This window comes from Equus caballus, chromosome 29, assembly GCF_041296265.1.
Source record: "Equus caballus isolate H_3958 breed thoroughbred chromosome 29, TB-T2T, whole genome shotgun sequence".
Taxonomy (NCBI): Eukaryota; Metazoa; Chordata; class Mammalia; order Perissodactyla; family Equidae; genus Equus; species Equus caballus.
Genome location: NC_091712.1, coordinates 31961284 through 31983402, shown reverse-complemented (window position 1 = coordinate 31983402; position 22119 = coordinate 31961284). Strand labels below are relative to the sequence as shown.

Genomic DNA, 22119 nt, shown 5'->3' with positions numbered 1-22119 from the left:
GTTAAGCGCAGCCATTTTTGAAGAGCATTTCAAAGTCTATTGATGGACAAATTGTCCTATTGATTGGTACCAACTGTCAACTCAAAGTTTCTCATCCAAGTCCCTTTGATTGGTCTTCAAAAACACTCTTTTAAATGAGTTTAGGAAGAGACGGGAGAGAGAAACGAGACAAGGATAACTCAGGCAAAGAAAATTTACCTCCCATCTTTGTCTCTCTTTCTCTGACATAGATGCTACCAATTTATTTATTTATTTTTTTTCTTGAGGAAAGTAGTGAGAATGTGAACAGCAGTCTGGATTTTTCTTGTTCTGTTACCATAATTAGAAAGGGAAGATAAAATTATGCAGGAGCAGATTGAGGGAGAAATATAGTTTGGCTTTCATACGAAATCGCTAACACTTTTTTAAACTCAAAGGTTTTTCTCTCCCTGCACATATATCTTTCATCTCTGAGCAGTTACTGCACATCTTTTCAGTCTATTTTCAGGTTGAAAGACAAGCACACTCTTTGAAAAGATTCAAGCATTGATGGGGAGTGTGTTCGTGAGCATGGCCGCCATTGTTAGGAAATTCTGCCCTGATATACTGGTACCTTCCTGGTGGAAAAGGCCAAAGACCGCCACCCCATCACTACAGGATATTCACAAAATCAGGTTGGGACTGAAGAACCCAGACAAATTGCCTTCACATACATTGAAAATGTGACCTATCAAATCATGCTTAGATTAATTATCCTGCGAGACGTCATCTGTAGGACACAGCTAATATTGGGAAGCACTGTGAAAATTCATACAACAAATGCCCACTTTTTATGTATCTGAGGAGCTATTCAAGGATTCAGTAGTATTTCCTCCCTGACATGTGCCTGTTCTTCCATCCCCTTCTTCCTTGGGGGGAAAAAAGTGCTTTATGCAAATGTATATGCAAATCATAGTCAGTTCAGGTAAAGATATCAGGGTACAGAGAATTTATCAATTTATGGTTCTTGGGCCACCTGCAACAGAGTCACCTGGGGTGGTTTTAAAAAAATCACACACTTACAGAGCCATGCCAGACTTAGAGCATTAGAATCTCAGAGGTTAAGGCCTTTAAATTTGAATTTTAAACAAACTCCCAAAGTGGCTCTTGGGTCGTCTAAAGCTCTGAGAACCTTCCAGGTGGCCCAAAGTCTACTGTCATTAGGCTTTGTGGAGCAGCCATTGGAAACTCCAGCCACCCTGGGTCTTCTTCCTGGCTCCGCGTTCCATAGGGGTTACCTCACCTTCACCACTCAGGTGCCTTAGATTTTTCAAGATTTCTGCAATCATTTCCCAACAGATCACCTCACCACCATTTCCCCTCCCTAGCAAACTCCTGCTCAAGGATCTGTGGTAAGTCCTCACTTGTCACCTAATTCAAAACAAACTCTTCGGCCTAGAATTCAAAGACTGAGAGAAGACCCCTTTCTGGCGTGGTTCCTCTCCCCTCCCTCCCTCTCCTCGTGCTCCATTTATCTAAGCCCCCAGGATGCTGGTCACTCTTCCAGCTCACTGTGATGTCCCAGGTGCTTTCCTTTGCCCCTGCTCATCACTCTGCTGGGTGTTGGCTCTCCAGCCCCTCTTCTTCAACCCTACAAGCTGAACTCCAACGTGTCCTGAAGGCTCACCCCTCAGATGTCACCCTGACTCCCCCAGCCAGCTGAGACCTGTTGCTCCTTTGAACTTCCCAAGCCCTTTGTTGATACCCATCTTGGGCTCTCTCATCTTATTGCCCTTGTCATTTCTTTATGCACTCAACTTTCCACCTGCACCTCCTTGAATGAAGGCGCTCTCTTGGTCAGCTGTCTACTTCCCTCCAGCACTGACCATGGGGTCTGAACACAGTAGAGCCTCAATTAATCCTTACTGGACTGTTTAATAGACTCGCTCACCTTCATGTATCACCAAGACCTGTGGCTTCTGGCTTTGAAATTCCTCTGAGGTCCACCTGTGCCATTCATCTCACCAGGGCACCATCAGTACAGGCCCTTTGTAGCCATATGCCTGGAAAACCGCCTAGGCCTCCCCATCCACCGCCCCAACTTCAATCCCCTCTTCCCAACTCCCACCCTGCTCTTTAGCTGAAGAAATGTTTCTTGAACATCTATCCAGGTTCTGGCAAACAGCAGTCTCAATCTCCAAAGGCTCGACAAATTTAGATAAATTCACAAAGCTTTGGGACATAAGAGGGATGGCATTTTATATGTGGGACACTAAGAAGAGTCCATTTCAAATTTAAAATGCTGAGTGTAAGAGCCTGGAGTGTGAGCCATTTTGGTTCTACAGGCCGTTCTTCAGACATTACACATCTTCTTTCCCCCAAATGTTCCTTCCAGGATACCACTCTCATCTTCTGTTATTTCCTATATATTCCCACCATGGCCTTTTGTCATATGGTCCCACCGCATCCACAAACTTACTTCAGCCATCTCACACACTCTCTCTCCCTGCTCAGCCAAGGTCTCACTCAGTTCCATTTACTCATGGCAACCACAGCTTGCTCCCAGGGCTTTTCCATTTCTCCCTCCTGCCCCGGAAAACCAAGCCAACACTCACCTGTCCCATAGAATCCCTGACAGCTTCATGCAAAGCAACCTCTTCCTTCTTTGTATTGCCAAGGATGAATAGTTAAATTACCCAGCTTTGTACTTAGATACTGCTTTTATTTGGCCTTTAATCAGTTAAGCTTTATATGTTGATTTCTCAACCTGGATTATAAGGCCATTGAAGGTAGGCATCACATCTGATAATTTTTCTTGTATGGCACTCATCAATGTTAAACAATTATTAGGACTCAATATATATTAATGGATTAAATCTCAATATCAGATATCTGCTTAGTAAAATGGGTGAGATGGTTTCTTTGTGCTTTCTGTTAAAATTAATTTAATATGTGAAAAGTGAATAAGCCATTTTCTTAGAGAAAGTGAAAAAAAGAGGGGGAGCAATAGGAGGAAGGGAATGAAATTTGGGTCTGATTCTTGGGATATAAAATTAAAAGGCCATCTGCCTTTGAGATGCAGCAGATGTGTAATTGATATTCACTGCTCATTTGCCACTTGAATTTTGCAGACATTGAATGCTGTAATTGTTTGTACAGTAAGATTCTGAATACCCTTTGGAGAATAGCTCCCTTTTCCTATAGTCTTTATCTTCCCCACCAGATAAGAATGGTTTCTTATATTCCTAGAGCTTCAAATTCTTTTAAAAAAAGAATTTAAAAAAATGTGCATGGTGCCTTTTGGAAGACAGTAATATGACAATATCTATAAAAATTTAAAATGATATATCATGGATTCAGAATTCTCCATCTAGAATTTGTCCTATGTTATACACAATCTGCACAGACGTGTGCACACGAGTGTTCACTGCAGGGTTGCTTGTATGCTGGGTTGAGAATATTGAAAATAGCCTAGTCTCCATCAATAACGGATTGATTAAATTATGAGTCATTCATACAACATAATATTCTACAGCCTTTAAAAATGAGGTAGCACTACGGGGGTTGACAAGGAAAGACGCTGTTATGTATAGAGAATTTCTAGAAGGAATCTAAAGGATTAAGGACCTGGGGTGGGAGGCAAATTTATTTTCAATATATACCCCTTTATATATATTCTTATCATGTGAAAGTATTTTTTATTCTTGAGAACTAGCCAAAAAATTAATTTGCAGGAAATGGTACTATAATTGATAGTACTTGAACCGACAATTTGAATGGTTAAATATCTACTTAGTTTCAGAAACATCTTCACCATTTTGCCTGTTTCTCCACATAATTTTAAGTGAAATTATAATACTCATTAAAAAGACATTGTTTTTGCTCTCCTTCCCTACTTCCTTCCTTCCCTCCTTCCCTCCTTTCTTTATCCCTCAGATTTGGACTGGTAACTGAGCGGTGTTTCAGAGGTTGTGGTCCACAGTCACAACTGAGATGAAATAGGTTTAGGTTTTGCACTAAAGCTCTTCCACACAGGCCACTTTCATAGAATGATGGCTACATTTTAAATATTTTGATATCCCCCTAAAAAACTCATATGCCAAATAAAACACTCCCCTATTCGGTTCTATTTACAAACCTACCTATGTCCACACTTATCTTTAGCAGATCCTTTGGGTTCCCTGAACAACAGCCATTACACTGAACTTTCTTCCTTACTGGAAGAGCCTGAAAATGCCAGCTGCTCTCTTCCCCAACCTCTCTCCCAGCAAGAGTGGTCTGTGTGCTTCTCAAGGTTCTTTGTTGCAGATAACAAAATCCACTCTGATTTAGTATAGGCAGAAGTGGATTTATTACAGGGTATTAGGTAGTTTAAGAGTATATGGGTAAACCAGGTAACCAAAGTCACTCACTACAGAGCGAAGATTCAGGTCCAAGCACACCTTGGTACTGTTACAGGAGAGACCTCACAGTGTCACTGAGCCATCACCTCCGACACTGGAGACTGGACACCAGAACCTCCACAAGAGCTGGTCCCAAAGAATCTAACAATTTGCTATCTTGTTTGCAAGAAAATCCGATGGCAACTGCCACTTCAAGTCATTCATGTCACCTCTCCAAGTCTGGGGCCAGTGAGCTTGCTTAGTGGAAGCCAGATCACATGCAGGACACTAACTGCAAGGGAAGTTAGGAAATGCATCTTTTAGAGCCTCAGTCTCTACAGCTTAGGAAGATATTCTAGAGAGTGGTTGTAGGAGGGGACTGAGTGAGCCAATTTGCAAAGTGTCACATAAGTGACTCTGTTCTGGCCAATGAAAAATAGGGAAAGTGTTCTGGGGAACTTCTGGGAGAGATTTTCCTCTTTGATAAAAATAAAGAGACACAAGGAGAACTCTCTCTATGGTTCCTCTTCTTTCTGCTTTTGGACGCAGGAGTAAGGGGCATGATGCTTGGAGCTGCTGCAGCCATCTTGGATCAGGAGGGTAAGTACTGCCAACATTCCCCTCAACCCCTTATATTTTCTATCTTTCAACCTCTCTGAGCCTCTCTCCTTCAGTCTATAAAAACACTCATGATTTCCCCATCTCTGAATCCCTCCCTTGTTTCCTCCCACTCCTCAGACTACTATCCAATGTCTCTTCTCCCTTTCTCTTTCTCCTCTCTGTGTTTACTTGCTTACCTCCTATACCCTCCTTATTCACTTGCAACCTGGCTTCAGAGTTTATCGCATTTATGAAGCATTTCTTCATGAGGTCACCACCGCCATCTTGATTGGCAAATCCAATAAGTATTTTCCAGTTTTTATGTTCCTTAATCTCTCTGCTCCACTTGACAGTCTTGATCATCACTCCTTTCTTGAAATTCTCTACTCTCTTGTCATCCAAGACAGTACATGCTCCTGGACCTCCCTCCACCTCTCTGACTTTCTTTCTTTGCCTCTTTTATGGGCTTTCCTTCCACTACCTCCCCCTTCAGTGCCTCATCCATGGTTCATGGCTCCACTCAGTCTATACCCCTGAGGTAGTTTTCATATTCTCGTGTTGTTAAAACCGTCACCTGAATACCGAGGACTCTGACTATGTATGTCCAGTCCAGAAATCTTTCCCAACTTCACACACATACATTTAACCACAGCTAAACACCTCCACTATAATGTCTCAGTGGCCCCTGCAATGAGCCTGTCCAAAACGAAGGCATCATTAGTCCTTTTAAACCTGTTCTTCCCCTGTGACCCCCACCTGCTTCCTCACCCAGCACAAAGATCTGTGGACATCCTTGACTCCTCCCTCTGCCTCACATATCCAGTCAAAAGCTAATAAATTGCTGATTTCACCTCATCATCACTTACTCATGTTCCTACAGCAGGTTTCCACACATCATTGGCAGAGTGATCTACACAAATGCAGATACGATTATTTTGTTCTCTTTCCTAAAACTTTTCAAATGTTTTCCATAACTTACAGGATAAGGCCCAAGCTCCTCAGCAGAGTATGATCCGTCCTTATGGCTGTATCCTCATCCTCTGCCTCTCCCTGAGGTGGATTTTTGTACCAGCAATTCTAAACTCCTTGACTTCTCTGAAATGTATCACGCAGTGGCACAATTTTTTACTTTTGCCAATTCTTTTAACTCTGCCCAAAACTCTTCCTCTACTTCATCGCCTGGTCTGTACCTTCAGGCTCAGATACAACCTCTTTCTAAGATGCCGTTACTCATTCCGCAAATATTTGCTAAACACTTATCACGTGCCAGGCACTGAGGTAAGAGTAAAGAATCAACGGTGAATGAGACACAGTCCCTGCTTTCGAGAAACTTACAATCCACATGCTGGCCTCCCTCTCCTTCCAACTCTCCCAGGTGGGTTTAGTGCCCTTTTCTGTGCTCCAGTTGTAGATACCCACAGTTGCCTGTGCAATAACCACACCCACCTCCTTCCCTTCGTTTTATGTGAGACAGCGGGGACTGACCCAATTCCCAGCTGCAGCAGTAAATAGGGATATATGAAGCCACATATGTCAGTTCCATGCTCCTTGCTAGTGATGGTTCAAAATCCCAGGCTTGAGCCAATCAGTGCTTGACTTTCCCTTGGGGAGATGACCTGAGTTGGCCCTCTCAGAAAGAAAGGAAGAATTTATTCTTCCTATTTTGAGGAGAGGCATTTCTTCTCTCCCCCTGGGCTTGAAGAAGGAAGCATATGGAACAGTTACTGCTGGCAGCCATCTTGAGACCACGTGAGGGAAGCCAGACTGAAGACAAAGCCCACAGACAAGTGCAGAGCCCAGAGATTTAAGGGAGTGGGACCAGAGCCAGAGCCTGGAAACAGCTCCACCTCTAGACTTGATATATGAACTAAAGAATTTCCCTATTTAAAGCCATTTTGAACGCACATTTGTTTTACTTATTAATGGGAGTCATTATGAACCACCCACCTCCGTCTCTCACTTCAATAGCTCATGAATCCACATCCTTTCCTCCATTCCCGCTGGCCCCGCATTAGTTCAAGCCCACTTTATTGCTCGACTGGGTGACTTTCATATCTTCTCATCCTGGTTCCCTCCCCTCAGGTTCACCCCTTTTCTCAGGCCATTCTCTGTATTACTTCCAGAGTGCTATTTCTATATCTCAACTCTGATCATGTAATTCCCTGCTTAAAATCATTAATGACTGTTAGTAGAATTCAAGATAAAGTTCAAACTTCTTACCACTTATTCAGAAGACATTTTGTGTCTGCCCCTAGCCAGGATTTTGGCCTTCACACCTTTTGCCTTCTCCGTACCATTATGTTACATAGTTGCTGGAACGTGCAACTCTCTCATTTGCATTTGTGGGTGCTCTTCCCTATACTTGGAACATCTCACCACCACCATCCGCCTACCCTACCCCTAATTCTTCAAAACTCACCTGAAACATGAGTTCCTGCTCTGTGCTCCTGTTCTCTATAGCACTTTGACAATTTCGTAGTCTTCGCATTTATCTCACTGTGTTGGAATTGTTTGTTTATTGGCCTTTCCAACCAAACTCTAAACTTCTTGAGAGCAGGGACCAGGCGGTATCTACACATGTATCCTGTGTCCTCAGTGCTTTCCATGATGTCCCTCTGATTGTGAAGCTCCATAAATGTTTTTGGAAAGAGAAGGGAAAGAGAGGGGAGGGGACGGGAGGGAGGAAGAGGAGAGAAGAGAAGCTTCAAATTTGTCCTGCCCTAGGTGCTTCCTGCCTTTGGAGTGTGTATTAAAAGGTCGCCTGGCTCGGTAATTGTGGGGAATGGAGAGGAGACAAATAGTTGTTGATACAGGTAATGTTCATGTTCCCAATTGTAGCAGCATATGGCAGTAGTTGTAATGGCCTAACATAAAGCATTCCGGGACAATATTAATGACCAACTAGGTTAATGACCAAAGACTAAGCCTCAGGCCATGAACATACTCTCCTTCTCATTAATCCCTGGGAAACGACCTCAGCCATGTTCATTATGGCTCAATTATTTTCACACTCCTCACGAGGGAAAAAAAAAGCATTTCAGGTCTAATACCAAACTAGGTCCCTTCTTTTACCCTGACACATGGGCAATAAAGGCACAAAACAACTTATTAGTCCAAATACCAAGCATGTAAAGGAGGCGACACTACTGCTTTATTAGCTCCCAATCAGCGGCAGGAACTAGACCAGTGGACCTTAGAGGTCACAGAGCAGGCAGACCAGGCCACTCCCCGTGATTCATACGCTCTCTGGGCATTCTCTGAAGGCATAACATAAAGCACTAAACACATGTTACTCCCTAGATGTTTAGAATTTGGATGAAAATCCGAAAACTCAAAGGCAACTCTTTGCTAACAAGCAAAAAAAATTAAAAATTGGCTTCTCCCAATATCAACCTATCATTCAATCAATATTTATGGGATGATTCCTCTGAGCAAAGTCCTATAGACAAGTTGTGAGTAATTCACAAAGTAAAAGACCCTCAAAGACCAAAAAGTAAAAGACTCTCAAGTTACACAGAATGAACACACACTGTGGTGGTTTTAAACGTGTCTTAAAATATGTGGACATCTTGCATTAAGAGGTGGGATCCATACCCTTTCCCTTTGAGTCTAGCGATAATGACTTGTTTAAAACTAAGAAAATGCAGCAGAAGTGAGTCTGTGTGACTTCTGAGGTCATATAGCTCTACCTTGTTAGCTCAGATACTCAGTTTTGGGCCCCGAGCCACCACGTAAGGAGTCCAATTCCCCTGAAGCCGCCATGTTGTGAGGAAGCCCAGGCTATATGAAGAGGCCCTAGACAAGTGCTGCAGTCAACAGAACCAGCTGTAGTCCAGCTGACAGCAACACCTACCATTAGACATGTGAGTGGAGACACCCTTCAGAAGATTCCAGACTCTAGCTGTTGAGTCACCCCAGACTTTGACTCTTGCCAGCTGAGGCTCCAGACATTGCAGAGCAGAGACAAGCCATCCCCACTGTCACCTGTTGGCACTCCAATTGGTGAGCATAATAAAACGATTGTTTTAAGTAACAAAGTGTGGGGTAGCTATTATGCAGTAGTAATAACTGGAACACACACACGATACATCCAACAGCTTTGTGAAGTTGGGTAAGAGTTTGCATGTGTACATTCCTAGCTCAGCCATGCCCTACAGAAATCTGCAAGGAAGTGCAGTCAATTAATGGAACGGCATTTAACCTACATCTAGCAAAAAGGCTCCCAGGCTGCTTCACTGAGGCCTTGTGGCACATTTAGCGTAAGGAAAATTAATTCCAAAGTCAAGGTAACATTGATCTGGTCCAAATGTGGCTTTGTATAGCAATGTGGTATGAACTTGTTCTAACCATGGCTGTTAGAATTCCTCTTTCACAGGCTTGAACTTCTATTCTTTTCTCTCTACCATCCTTCTTCAGGAATGCTGTGCTTCTAGCCTCACTCCCAGATCTGCTCCCCCAAATCTGATCACAGAACCAATGTGACCCGTATCTCCAACTGTCCCTCAGCTTTCTCTGCTGGGAAATCCCATTATAACCTCAGCACCTTCAACTCAATGATCTAAGTTAATTGCAGCCTATTCTTCTTCAAATTGTATTTCCCACCCTGTCACCACTCCCTGCAGCTCCACTATCCAACACTCTGTGGTCCTGGCTGACTCCTCCCTGTGCATGGTCCTCTATCATCAATCTACCCTATGGTCCTCAGAACGCTCCTTGAATTCATCCACTTTCCTCTTTTCTTACAGCCCACCACCATGCTGCCTCTTCATCTCCCACCTGAATTCATGCAATTGACTCTAACCTGGCTCCTCCCTCCCATTTTCCCAGGCACCCTGCATCCCCACCACTAGACTAAATCTCCCAACCTCCATGCCTGTTAAGTCAGTCCCCATCCAAGAACTCGGAGAGGCTCTTAAGTGCCTGTGGCTCCGATCCAGGTCCTCACAGGGGCATTTGTAACTGTCTTCCCTCATCTGGTCCCAACTTGCTTAGCCAGTTTTTCTCCTCCTCCACAGCACAAATCCTCTCCTACTAGTCCCTCCTTGATACTCCCACCTCTGCCCTCGTCCCATCACCATTGACCATTCATAATCATTTCCTCCTGAATTTCCCTTATCACTTTGTTCCTTTTTCTGGGAAGATTTCTCTCCTCCATCAAAAATAAATCCACCCCAATCCCACTTCTGGGTATAGATCCAAAGGAAATGAAAATAGGATCTCATAGAGATAGCTGCATTCTCATGTTCCTAGCAGCACTATTCACAATAGCCAAGACATGGAAACAATCTAAATGTCCATCAAGGAATGAATGGATAAAGAAGATGTGATATATATATACCATGGAATATTATTCAGCCGCAAAAAAGAAGGAAATCCTGCCATTTGCATAGATGGCATAGATGGATCTTGAGGGCATTATGCTAAAGTGAAATAAGTCAGACAGAGAAAGACAAATACTGTATAATATCACGTATATGTGGAATCTACAAAAGCCAAACTCATGGAAACAGAGTAGAATGGCAGTTACCAGGGCTTGAGGGGTGGGGGAGATGGGAAATGTTGGTCAAAGGCACAAACTTCCAGTTAGAAGATGAATAAGTCTTGGGGATGTGATGTACAACATAGTGACTATAGTTAACAATACTATATTATATGCTTGAAAGTTGCTAAGAGAGTAGAACTTAAATGTTCTCATCACAAGAAAGCAATGGTAAATATGTGACGATGGAGCTGTTAGCTAATTCCATGGCAGTAATCATATTGTAATAGATAAGTGTATCAAATCAACACATTGCACACCTTAAACTTACGCAACCTTATAAGTCAATTATATCTCAATAAAGCTGAAAAAAATGCACCCATCTGAATGGCTTGAGGTCCTTTTCCTCCGCAGACTCTGTCTTAACTGGATCTCTAGATCTTTCTCCCCTGTGCCTCCCCTACCACTCCTCTGACTTCCTTCCTACACATCGTAGGTCCCACACCCTTTAATATGGGGCCATGTCTGTAATTCTATATCTCTATTGAGATGAGAGCTCTGAGGTGAGGGGCATGTGTTACATTCACTTCAATCCTCCCAGAGCTTGTTCCCAGTGATAAACTTCCAGGAATGATCAATTCATACCTTAATCTACCGAATGTATAGAATATGGGGCAAGGTGCTGGGACCTGCTAAACTCCTGGTCCTAGGATTTTACCCTGGTGGAATACCCCTCCCATAGCCTCCCACCATTGTTTTCTTGTTGCCAGTCACCCTTCAGCTTAAAGACTACCTCCTCAGAGAAGGCTTCCTTGATCACTCAACCTAAAGCTGTCACCTAAGCTTTGTCTGCCCATCATCATTTTTAATTCACTATAGGGCACTTATTACTCTCTGACATTTTATTCCGATGTATTTATTTTTTATCTCATCCCAGGAGACTATGAGCTCAGGGACAGCAAAAGCCTTGTCTGTCTTGTTCTCTCCTGCGTTCCTCACATTAAAACAGTGTCTAGAAGATAGTAGCTGCTCCATAAATATTTGTTGAATGAATGAATGAGAAATACTCTACACAGTTGATGTGCTCACATCCTATTAAGGAAAACAGATACAAAAGTGAAATATCATCTAGAATGTGATCAATAAGTGAAATGATAGGAGGAAAATTTTATAGATGAATGGAATCAAGGAGAGAGTGAGGAAAGCGAAAGAGTGGCAATCCGATAGTGAAAGAGTACATTCAAAAGTGCACAGGCATGAGCTAGCGTGGCATTGTGGGGGCAGGAATAGTTCAACATGGCTGGAGTAGGAATTTTGAGGGATGAGGAGGGAACAGTGGGACAGGTAGGCAGAGGACAGAGCTTGGAGTGACTAATGTGGTAAATTAGAAAGCTTGAGTCTTATCGTATGTATAATCAGGTATAATCAGAGGATTTTAGGTAGAGAAAATAGACCTTCATTTTATAAACATCACTCTGGACAATGTAAAGAGGACAGACAATGCGTAAAGAGACTAGAATCGGGAAGACCAGGTGAGCAGCTCTGCAGATAGCCCAGGTGTGAGAGATGAAGGGCTTGAACTGAGGCAGAGGGAGGAGAGTGGGGGGAGGGAGTGGAAGCAACAGGACCTGGTGATAACTGGACAGGGTGGATGAGGGAGAAGAAGGAGTCAAAGGTGAATCCTAGGATGACAGTGAAAATGGTGCTACCACCAACTGAGGTAAGACGTGCAAACCAGGGAGATCACGAGTCCTCTTTGGGTGAATTGAGTCTGAGGTGCCTGTGGCACAGCAGGAGGATAAATCTGGCAAGCATTTGGATTGGTAGCCATCAGGATCTTGGGGGCATGGCCTGAGCCAAAGACATGATTAGGCGTCATTAGTTTACAAAGAGTTAAAACCATGAGCTTGAATGACATTGCTTGGGGAGAGAGAGGAATTGGATCTACGGCTCAGGAAATTCCTTCTCCAGGTCTAGCCTGTGAGACTAAGATTTCAATATCCAGGGTTATAAAGGGCACTCATTACTATGCAACGTGAATTGCAGGCCAGTGTTACCTTGACATTGGAATTCAGCCTCCTCACTCAGTATGTACCACATGGTCCTAGTCAAGCACGTTTCCAGGACCTTTGATCACAACCAGGCTAAATACCATATGTTCCATTAGACTTCATATTTTGGCACAGGATTCGATGAGAAACTGCTACCTGCCCCGGTAACATATGCTCCCCACACTACCATTAAACTTTGCAAAGCAGCCGTACAATTAATTTTTAGCAGAGATGCACTAATAGCCACCCAATCATGTGTAGCAGGCCTGGATGGCAAACATTTTGCATTTGCCAGAGAGAACATATTGCAGCCCATATTTTAGTCATCTCCCTTCAGAGGGTAAGAAAATTTTGTTAGTTATTTAAGACAGCAATGCAAATTTAAATTTGCTCCTGACTGGGATGGTGCACCTGACCTTCGGAGCATGTGTTTTTCTAAAACCATTGGCTGGTTGTCCAAAGGGGGTCGCTGATTGTCCAGAGAATGGGATGCAGAAAGAGAGAATTGGGCAACTTCTTCTTTTGAGTTGATTCTAGCTCATGCCAGGAGCCCAATGAGATGAGTTTGGGTAGATGGTCATTTCCTATCATTTTAAGATAAAGCAAGCAACTGCGAATACTCACTGTGCATTTATTTTGGTCCAGGAACAGTGTTATGTACTTTGTATACATATCTCATTGATTATCCAAAATGTTATGTGGTAGCTATTATTATGCCACTTTACAGATGGTAAGACTTGTTCAACCTAGCATAAATATTTAGACAATGGGCTTTTCCATTTATATCTATTTTGAGGGATACTGAAGCTACAGTTTGGGGTTCACCGGCACTTTACCCTCCTGAAAGATTTTGTAGGAGCCCTATAATGGTATACAAGATATAAAGACCATTGTAATGGACATCCATTGTTTTTGCCTTGCTATCATCCCTTCCTCTCTTTTGGTAAAAGAGTTCTTTTCCTTTTGGAACCCTCCCTTTCTACTCCATGTGATTCAGATGAGATGATGAGCCAGTTGACTCCCCTTCTTCCTCACCACAGACCTGGACAAAGAAGGTAACCTGATTGGTCAGAGAACCCATTCCTGGACCTAGTGATTGACCTGGGACAAACCTATTATCCAATAGGGCAAAATAGACCATAAGAGATGATGTGCTAAGGAAAGTCCTGCTCGTTTATCTGGGTTCACTAACTCTAAGGACAAGTAACCCTCGAGCTGCTGGGGGGAAGAATCTGCCAGAGCTTGAAGTCAACAGAGAGCAAAGTAGAATCAAGACACGAGGAGAGGCAGAGAAACAGGTCCTGACACCACCACACAAAGTGCTCAATCCAGCTTTGCCTAGAGCTACGGCATTCCTTGGATTTCCTAGTTATATCAGTCAATACCTTTCCCTCTTAACTAATGAGAGTCTGAGTTTTCTGTCACTTACAACCAGAGAGACAGATTTGACTTAAAATGAAATGAAAATATATTTAGCAAAAAATGATCTGAGAGAGATGGTTTGACTGTCATTGATTTCAAATTTCACGCTCTGAGACAGATGAATTTGTATATTCAACACCAACTACAAAAATTATTAATATCAAGACTTCAGATAATTCAATAATTCAAAAATTATTAATATCAAGATATACGCATTAGGAAATTATACCTTAGAAGGTGGATAATTGAGTTTAAGAAGGAGTTTAGCTACTGACTTAGATGTAACAATGACATGACATTTCCCAGAGACTTTTTGACATTTATCCTACTTTAAATAAACCAGAAAGATAAATAATCTAAGAACCAGTCACACCGGTAGACCTGAACATCCAGGGTCCCTGTCTGGGCCCCATGCTTAGATGACACCACTCTGCATACAGCATGTTAGACGGCCCCACTCTGCATTATCACGTTATTATGATTCTCTGAATTTCCATAAAGGTCATCAATATCACAGTTTCAAATTTATGAGTTAACCATCATGGAAACCTGGGGAATATCTCAATTTCATCACAAATGAGCTGAGTCATGTTGGGCAAGATATTTAACTTCTCTGGATCTCGGCTTCAGCATATGATAGAAAGATGTAGTACCTGCCCTGACAACAGACACAAAGGCACTTTGAAAAACATGAGGGTTATTACGATTAACTAGAGCAAGATTCCTCAAGACAGAACTCCATTTTATCCTGTGCCTTTTGCCATTTGGGATCCAGAGAAAATCCATGGTCTTATTAAAAATTCTGAATAGAGTCCTGTCACAGGTCACGTTTAGAGGAAAAGTAGGTGATAGTAACATAACTGGGATCTTGGTCACAAGCCCAACGTGCCTTTCTGATCTTGTAACCCTTTGTCACCTGTAGGAACTCTATCCAAACCAGTCTGCTTTCCTTCTTCCAAACACAATCTAGACTCTGCCATAATTCATTCACTCTCCTTACCTCACATCCACTCTCTTAACTCATCCATTCCTCAGCATATTACCTAAACTTAAAGAACCACCTCCTCCATGCTGACAAGAAGGGTTTTGAATTCAGAGCCCCCCAGAGCTCACATGGTGATGGGTTATGCATTGTCTTATTACAGCTCTTATGTGATTCTCTGAAGTTGTTCTGTGAATTTTGTACTGTTATAGTTTCCATGTATCTCTATCTTGTCTATCCAATTAGATTGTAAGTTCACTAAAGCCAGCAACTAGCTTGTATTCTTCTTGCACAGAGTAGATATTCAGCAAATATTTGTTGGCTAATTGAAAAGGAAAATGTCCAAACGAGGAAAATGGCTGAGGAAAGAAGAATCTATAACGAAATGAAATGAAAGAGAGAAAGTTATAGAACAGCAACTTATCAATAGGAATCTATTCAAAATAGACCAGAGAGCTAGTCTTTTCAAAAGAATCCCAGATGCCTGAAATCAAATTTTTGGAATGGAAAGAACCTTCAGGATAATCTAGGTCACATCTTTCATTCATTGAGAATAATCACCCACTAATTTTTCTGACTTATGAATTAGAGTTTTTATATCTCTAATTTTCCTATTGTAAACCTCTTGATAATTTCTTAGACACGGAGTCCAAGAGAATGGGACCTTGAAAACATGGCAAGACTTTCATGGATATAAAAATATTTCTTTTCACTAGAGTTAAACCAGATGTCTCGAGCTGGACTTGTGGTATCACTTTTTCATTTTACATTTCAACGTGGAAAAAAATAATGATAAACAGGAGTATAGGATTACCCACCCAGAAATGTGAAAAATGCAGAATGGCTCCCTGGAGGGGCTGACCCAAAGTGTTAGAAGATCTTGGTAGTCAAGTTCTCAAGCTTTGATATGATATCAGAGAACATACTGGCTTCAGAGTCAGGGGACCTTGATTTTGAGACTTTGTTCCATCAATTTCAGTCATATGACCATTGACAGGTTCCCAAATTCTGATTATCAAACTTTTTTGTCTCAAAAATAGGATTGTTGAAGGGATTAAATGAGATACTGTATGTAAAGACACTTTGTTCCTAGAAAAGCAAAATTTGCATTATTACCTAGCCAGCTAACTTACATTAAAATATATTTTAATCTAACTGTCCGAGCTTTCTGAATCTAAGAGCCAAAAGGTCATAATACCACCTCTGTAGTCCCTTGGTTATGCACCTCTATCATGTCACTAAAGAAATGATCAAAGAACCCCTGGCTTTAGCATGTTCCAGTCCTTGCAGCATTCCCCAAATCACGTGACTTCAGCAAATGACACATGGCCAAGAGCTTCTTGCTCTGTAATTAGTCACACTAGGCTGAAGGCTCCCAGCAGTGTAGCGAACACAGAAGTATCTTTCCTTGTTTCCCAAGATTTCTGCAAAGATGGAGGAGGTGGGCTTTTCAATGGCATGTGAAGCTGTCTCCACCCCTGGCACCTGTCCCCTCTCCTAGTCCAACCCTCCTCAGTTGTTTGAGGAACTCCGTCTTTCACAGACACTCATCACCCTCTGTGCTAACTCTCCATTGAAAGAATCAGTGAAATCCTCCTCCTTCAAGACAGTCCATGTGTGCTTCAACCCGGACCCTCCCTGATGCCCCAAACCCAGCACCAGCTTGGAGAGGCACCTTAGGTACTGGGCAAAGGTCATCTGGTCTTGTCCAACAGAATAAATTAGGCTCCCATGGGGTAGGACTCCTGACAGCAGAATATGAATGAACCCAAATGATCACCCATTCCAGTAAATAATATAAAATATACTTGCCCTGGCATAAAAGCCATATGGACGGAAAAAATTCACCATCTAAAAGCAATGCTGTGCATGTGTGGAAATAAGACACAATGCTGACTAAAGTGTTAGAGTTGCATATCAAGGAGCTCTGCTCTTGACACCATTCCTAGAGGTCTCAAATGGTGTTTAACAAACCTCAAAGGGACCCTAGGGATGAGTACAATGCCCTTGGTTAGCAAATGACACAACTAAGGCACAGAGAGAGTAAGCAACATGCCCAGATCACCCCAGCAAGTGGCAAAGCTGGGAACAGGGTACAGAGCTGTCTAACTCCAGGCTCATTGCCACTTCCATAACCAAATAAACATTTTCTGGTGTGAATCATTTAGAGTCGACACTGAATATAACTTCTGGCTGCCTCCTTATCCGAAAGCAAGCGGCTTTGCTCTCTCCCGGGTCCCTGCATCCAGAGATTCTATACACAGTATCAAGAACTGCCATCAGGCAATCTGGTACCAACCTGCCCCCAAACTTGGGTTTAGCCGGTCCTGTTCCTGCCCTCATCCCATGTTAGCAGCACTCCACAAAGACGGAGGAGTGATCGGCTGATTGATTGGTTAATAAATAATGTTTACAGCTTCCTTCCTGAATTCACAGCCAAAGCAACTCTGCTAATGGCCTCTTTTCCTCCATCCTTTCCTCCTTGACTTGATTATAAATTTTGAGACTCATCATGTCATAGGTCAGGGAAGCAATTACTTTGGGGTTTACCCTGAAAAAATAAAAAAAGCAGCAGAGTCCATAGGGGAAAATTCCCCTGAACCAAACGTGAACCAGAAAACTTCCATTGACTCCGATTACACACGGTCCTCCAGGGTTCTCTACCTAATGGTCCATCACCGTGTCAAGAGCTATTTCCCCTGGCTTCCAAGAGAGATGCGCACACAATCCTTTAATCCGGGCAAGAGGTGAGCGCTGGGGTGAGATCTGAGGTCAGAGGCAGCTGAAAAACGGAGATCAAGTCTAAGCTGCAGAGACCTCCAGGACAGGAGAACCCGGGTGTGTGTGCGTGGCTGCAGTGGCAGAACCCGGATGCTGAGGGGCATGCGTTCTGATGGGGTACCGAGGATTTATCCTTGGGGCTCCCAGTAAAACAGACACATAGCCAAGCGGTCAGAAAGACAGGGGAGAATTAAGAGCAGACATCTGCAGGCACGTGCAGCTCTCCCTGAAGCTATTTTTCAAGAATGTTTCTCTTCTCTATATTAACAAAATGCAGGATTTATTTCTATGAAACAATATTAGCTCATATACACATGCGTACCTGCATGTGGGTGTATGGACCTGTATTTTTTTGCACGTAACTCAAATTCCCAGTTTCCTGGGAGCCTCCTGGCCCTCATGGATACTGCCACCACTTCAGTGCCTGCCATGGTCACAAATATTCAGAGCCTTTCCCATCACTTGTGTGACCACAGGTAGACAATGGGGGATAGAGTATCATCAGACGATAGAATTAGTGAGGGAAGAAGACCCAGACAGAGTAATTGCTCTAGAAAACAACTTCCACTCTTTCCAATCCTTTTCCCCCAGTGAAATCAGAAGTCAGCAGAGGCCCACGAGATCTCAGGCACTTCAAATGCCTCTGGCACCCAAATGGCATTTGAGGTAACAAAGAACCAAGATAGCTGTCCCTCTTAACTTAACCCAGCTGCCCACCTGCGGGGCAGGCTCTCCACGGGCTCCTCTTCCAAGTGGCCTGAATAAACTCATCAGGCCTCGCAAAGCTGCACTGTGCTTTCTCCAGACACTGGCAGACACATAGATCAATACACACAGCAGAAGCACTTGTGTTTTGTTCGTAAAACCTCCCGTGTAACTGTTAGAAACATTCCCACACCAAGACCAAGCCTGACGCGGGCTACTTCCGCCAGCCTTCCCCGGGCATCGGGGCAGCTCAGTGAGGAGGAGCCTGGAGCAACATGACAGCAAAAGCAAACTCTGAACCTAGATCAAGCAAAAAGTCACTCAGGCTAAAGCAAGAGGATGCCACTGTCCTTGTTTGCGTAAGTACGCTAAGAGGATGACCTTCTTAATGTGATGGAAATCAGAGAGCAGCTTAAAGTAGGTCAGTGGTCCACACCCAGAGAAATGCCTGGACAAGGCCTGACAGGGGCTCCCTAGGGACTGTACTTGGGAGATGAGCTTCCTCCAGCTCTGTGGTCCAAATGTCACAAAAGGCCACAGCAAAGCTCTCAGCTGCTTCTACAGGGAATCTGACCAGATGCGTGGGCACCTAGAGAAAAGATCATATTCGATCGTCCCGTGGGCCAAAAATTCCACAGTTGCCATGAGGAGATATGAAGAAACAAACAAACAATTTCCCCGATTTAGATTCCAAAGGCACCGGAGAGCCAGGGGGAGGCGTTGGTGGGAACCTATTTCCAGGGGCTCTTAGCACCTGTTTGCAAGCACATCACTCAAAATAGCATTAAGCAACAAGTTTCTAAAACGGCAAAGCGAATGCTTCTTTTCCCCGGGAGTGCTTTGTCATGGTTGGTACTCTTACCCAAGAAATCATCTCAAAAGAGCCTGCGGGATAAAGCAAAGCAATTTTTAACATGTCTGCAGCAGCAGCAGCAGCAGCAGCAGCCCACGATGTGATGCTGCGATGCGGGAGAGGCTGGAGCTGGGCGCTGCCTGGGCCCCACCTCCTCCAGGAGCACTCACCATCAGCAGGCTGAGAGCAGAGTCCGGCACCAGCTGCACGGCCATGGTCTCCGATTCCCATGCACAAACACTGCTGCACAGTCAGTTCGCCTGGGCCCTGGGTGGCAGCGAAGCATCCACAAATACCTACAGCAAAACCAGCCAGAAATCCAGACTCAGGGTGCCAAAGGCTCAAGATGAAGACAGCCCACATTTCACATGGGGTAGGGGGCAGCTCAGGGGGACGTAGGGGAGAAGGGGTGGGAACAGGGCTCAGGGAAGGAAAAAAAAAGGAAAATAGCAAGCTGCAGGTTATTTAAAGGTGAGCCCTTCCTAGCTTCACTCAGCTGCATGAGCGCAGCAACGCATCAAACACAAACATAAAAGCTTAGAACACAGAATTTTTAACTGGCACCTTAGCCCAGGCAGCAACTCTTCTTTTAACTGACAATTAGAATCAAACATGCCCTACTGCAGATAGATCAACCAGCCTGAACAAACGCCCCCCCCCGACCCAGCTCTGCCTCTCTCAGCAATTCTGCTGCATAAACATGCTGAATGTCACAACCTACCGCTTGCAATCTGGTCAGTGTCTTCTTTCCTGCAGAAAGGTGTGTCCCTTTTGCAAAATCAAATATCTGGGAGCGAAAGAGCCGAGCCTGACCACCAGCACCAGGCAGTCACTGAAGATGAGCAAATGCCCTCATCATACCCGAGTGGGAAGTCAGTTATGAACTGACCTTATCCACCGTCCCCAAATCTACTTTTCCTCCCCAAGTGACCTGGCAAGGCTAGTTCCGCGCAGGGCTAGCATACTTACGAGGAACATGTAATTACACTGCCTGCTCTGCCAGCGTTCTCATCTCCCTGCCTGTACCACATGTACTCAGCAGACAGGCACCCTCTACCTCTCTCTCCCTCCCTTCCTCCCGCCCTTCCTCCCTCCCATCTCTCCACCAGGCTGCCTGTTAGGAATTTTGAAGAAGCTTCTCTAGCTCAGGGAGGCACGAGAGGCTAATTTGTAGCAAGGGACAGTGCTTAAGACAAAAAGGCAAATTAGCCTTGAAAATCATATCATGCAGCATTTTCCTTGGAAGATGTCAATGGAAAAAAAAAAAAAAGAAAGAAAGAAGGAAGCCTGCCCAGTCTTGTTACATAATGAGTGGCTCAAAATGCTTCCCAGAGTCAAGGACTTAAGAAAATTAAAGCATCTTTTTTATGAGAACCGTCAAGCTTGTCTTCTTACAGAGTTCACTTATTGAATGAAAATAGGGATTACTAGTCCTTCTGGTAATAGTTTTTCATGTCCCTTTCTGATTTCTTCCTTCACTCACCTCCTGGAATGACTCCAGAAATTCCTTGAAATTAACTGGACAGTGTGAAATGTAGGAACCCAGAAACCAACTTTCTAAATAAGAAACTGGGGGGAAGAAATTAATAGCCTTTAAATGTTCCTACAGATAAGTATAGCTGTTGTTCCTATAGAATTTATACTCTTAAAAACATATATTTGATCATCACAGCACCTGGCGCAAAATAAGTACTCAAAAATACGCATGGAAGGGATGAAAAGACCCCTCTCACGTTGTTTATACTATGGTGGCCCAGTGGGGTGGAAACTCTATTCCATGTTGTCTGATTAGATTCTAACATCCTTGACCTCAGCAACCTCTGAGAATTGCTCCCTACTATCACGTGCTTGGAGATTCACAGCATGATCTGAGTCACGTGAATGGGGCTTCACAAACAACTGTCAGAACATTCTAGCCTTACTGGTGGGTTTCGTAAAAGAATTCACAATTAATAATAATAACAGTAATGATTTAAGGAACACATCTATAGTGTTATCTTAAGCTTACGGATAGGTTTTTAAATGTATTCAACTGATATGTGCTGAGTGCCTACTGTATGCATGGTCCTCTGCGATAAGCTTTACCGAAGATGTAACGCTGAATCGTAATCCCTCCTCTCAAGGAGCTTTTGATCTGCTACACACGGCGATACTCAAGAATCATTTATGATACAAAACAATATGTGATCAACGCAGTAAAGTGACTTAAAAACAAATAGTTTGGGCAGCATAGAGCAGGGAGAGTTTACTTTTGGCTTCCAGAACATGGTAGTTTTTGAGCTGGAACTTGAAAAATAAACAGAACGTCTTTTTCATGACTTCTGTTTTATAATTCTACATGAACTACGTACTTAGAAAATACAGAAAGCATAAGGAAAAAAGTTAACATTGGTGCTATTGCAACTGGTGGTTGTGGACGGAGGGAGGGTGTAGTCCGCAGAGGGCCCAGCAGGAGCAGTCTCAGGTGTGGAGAAGTCCAGGACACGCTCAGGTTGGAGAGGAAGGCCTGAGAGATTGTGTGCCGACCGCTGACGTCAGGCCTGGGCACACTGTCCTCTTTCTGCGTGCTGCTTGGAAAGGCTGGCCCTGGGTCTTTGCTCAGATTCTCTAGAAAACAGAGCCTGCAGCAGATCTCAGGTGTGAGGACATTATTGGCAGGTGCAATCACAGGGTAGCAAGAGTGATGGAGCAGGGAAGGTGCAGCAGGGATAGGATGAGAGTGGGTCCAAGGTGGTACCCACTGGCTACATCACAACACAGTTGTTGAGTTGTGAGGAAGGGCTTCCAGACTGCCATGGAACTTCCACACCTTGGGACAGCCCATCAAGGAGAGGAAGCTCCTCCATGTATGTTACCAGCTCCTCCAGGCAGGTATGAACAGAAATGGCTTCTGAGCCCAGAAATGG

The 22119-nt window shown here is 43.7% G+C and overlaps 1 protein-coding gene across 15 annotated transcripts in view; it reads right to left on the bottom strand.

The window, feature by feature from the left end:
* FRMD4A (FERM domain containing 4A) overlaps nucleotides 1-20467 on the bottom strand; it is a 589108-nt gene extending 568641 nt beyond the window's left edge. For 4 of the 15 annotated variants that reach the window (XM_070255310.1, XM_070255308.1, XM_070255320.1 and 1 more), the window contains exons 1-2: nucleotides 20183-20250; nucleotides 19384-19509 (exon numbers count right to left, since the gene is read on the bottom strand). Coding sequence is in view for 5 of the 15 variants with exons in the window: in XM_070255324.1 (XP_070111425.1) it covers nucleotides 19384-19428 (45 nt within the window). In the remaining 10 variants the exon portion in view is untranslated. Of the gene's footprint in view, nucleotides 1-19383; nucleotides 19510-19934 lie in introns of all 15 variants that reach the window. The other 11 variants (XM_070255305.1, XM_070255314.1, XM_070255306.1 and 8 more) reach the window with 10 other exon arrangements.
* Between the last annotated feature and the right edge of the window lie 1652 nt (nucleotides 20468-22119).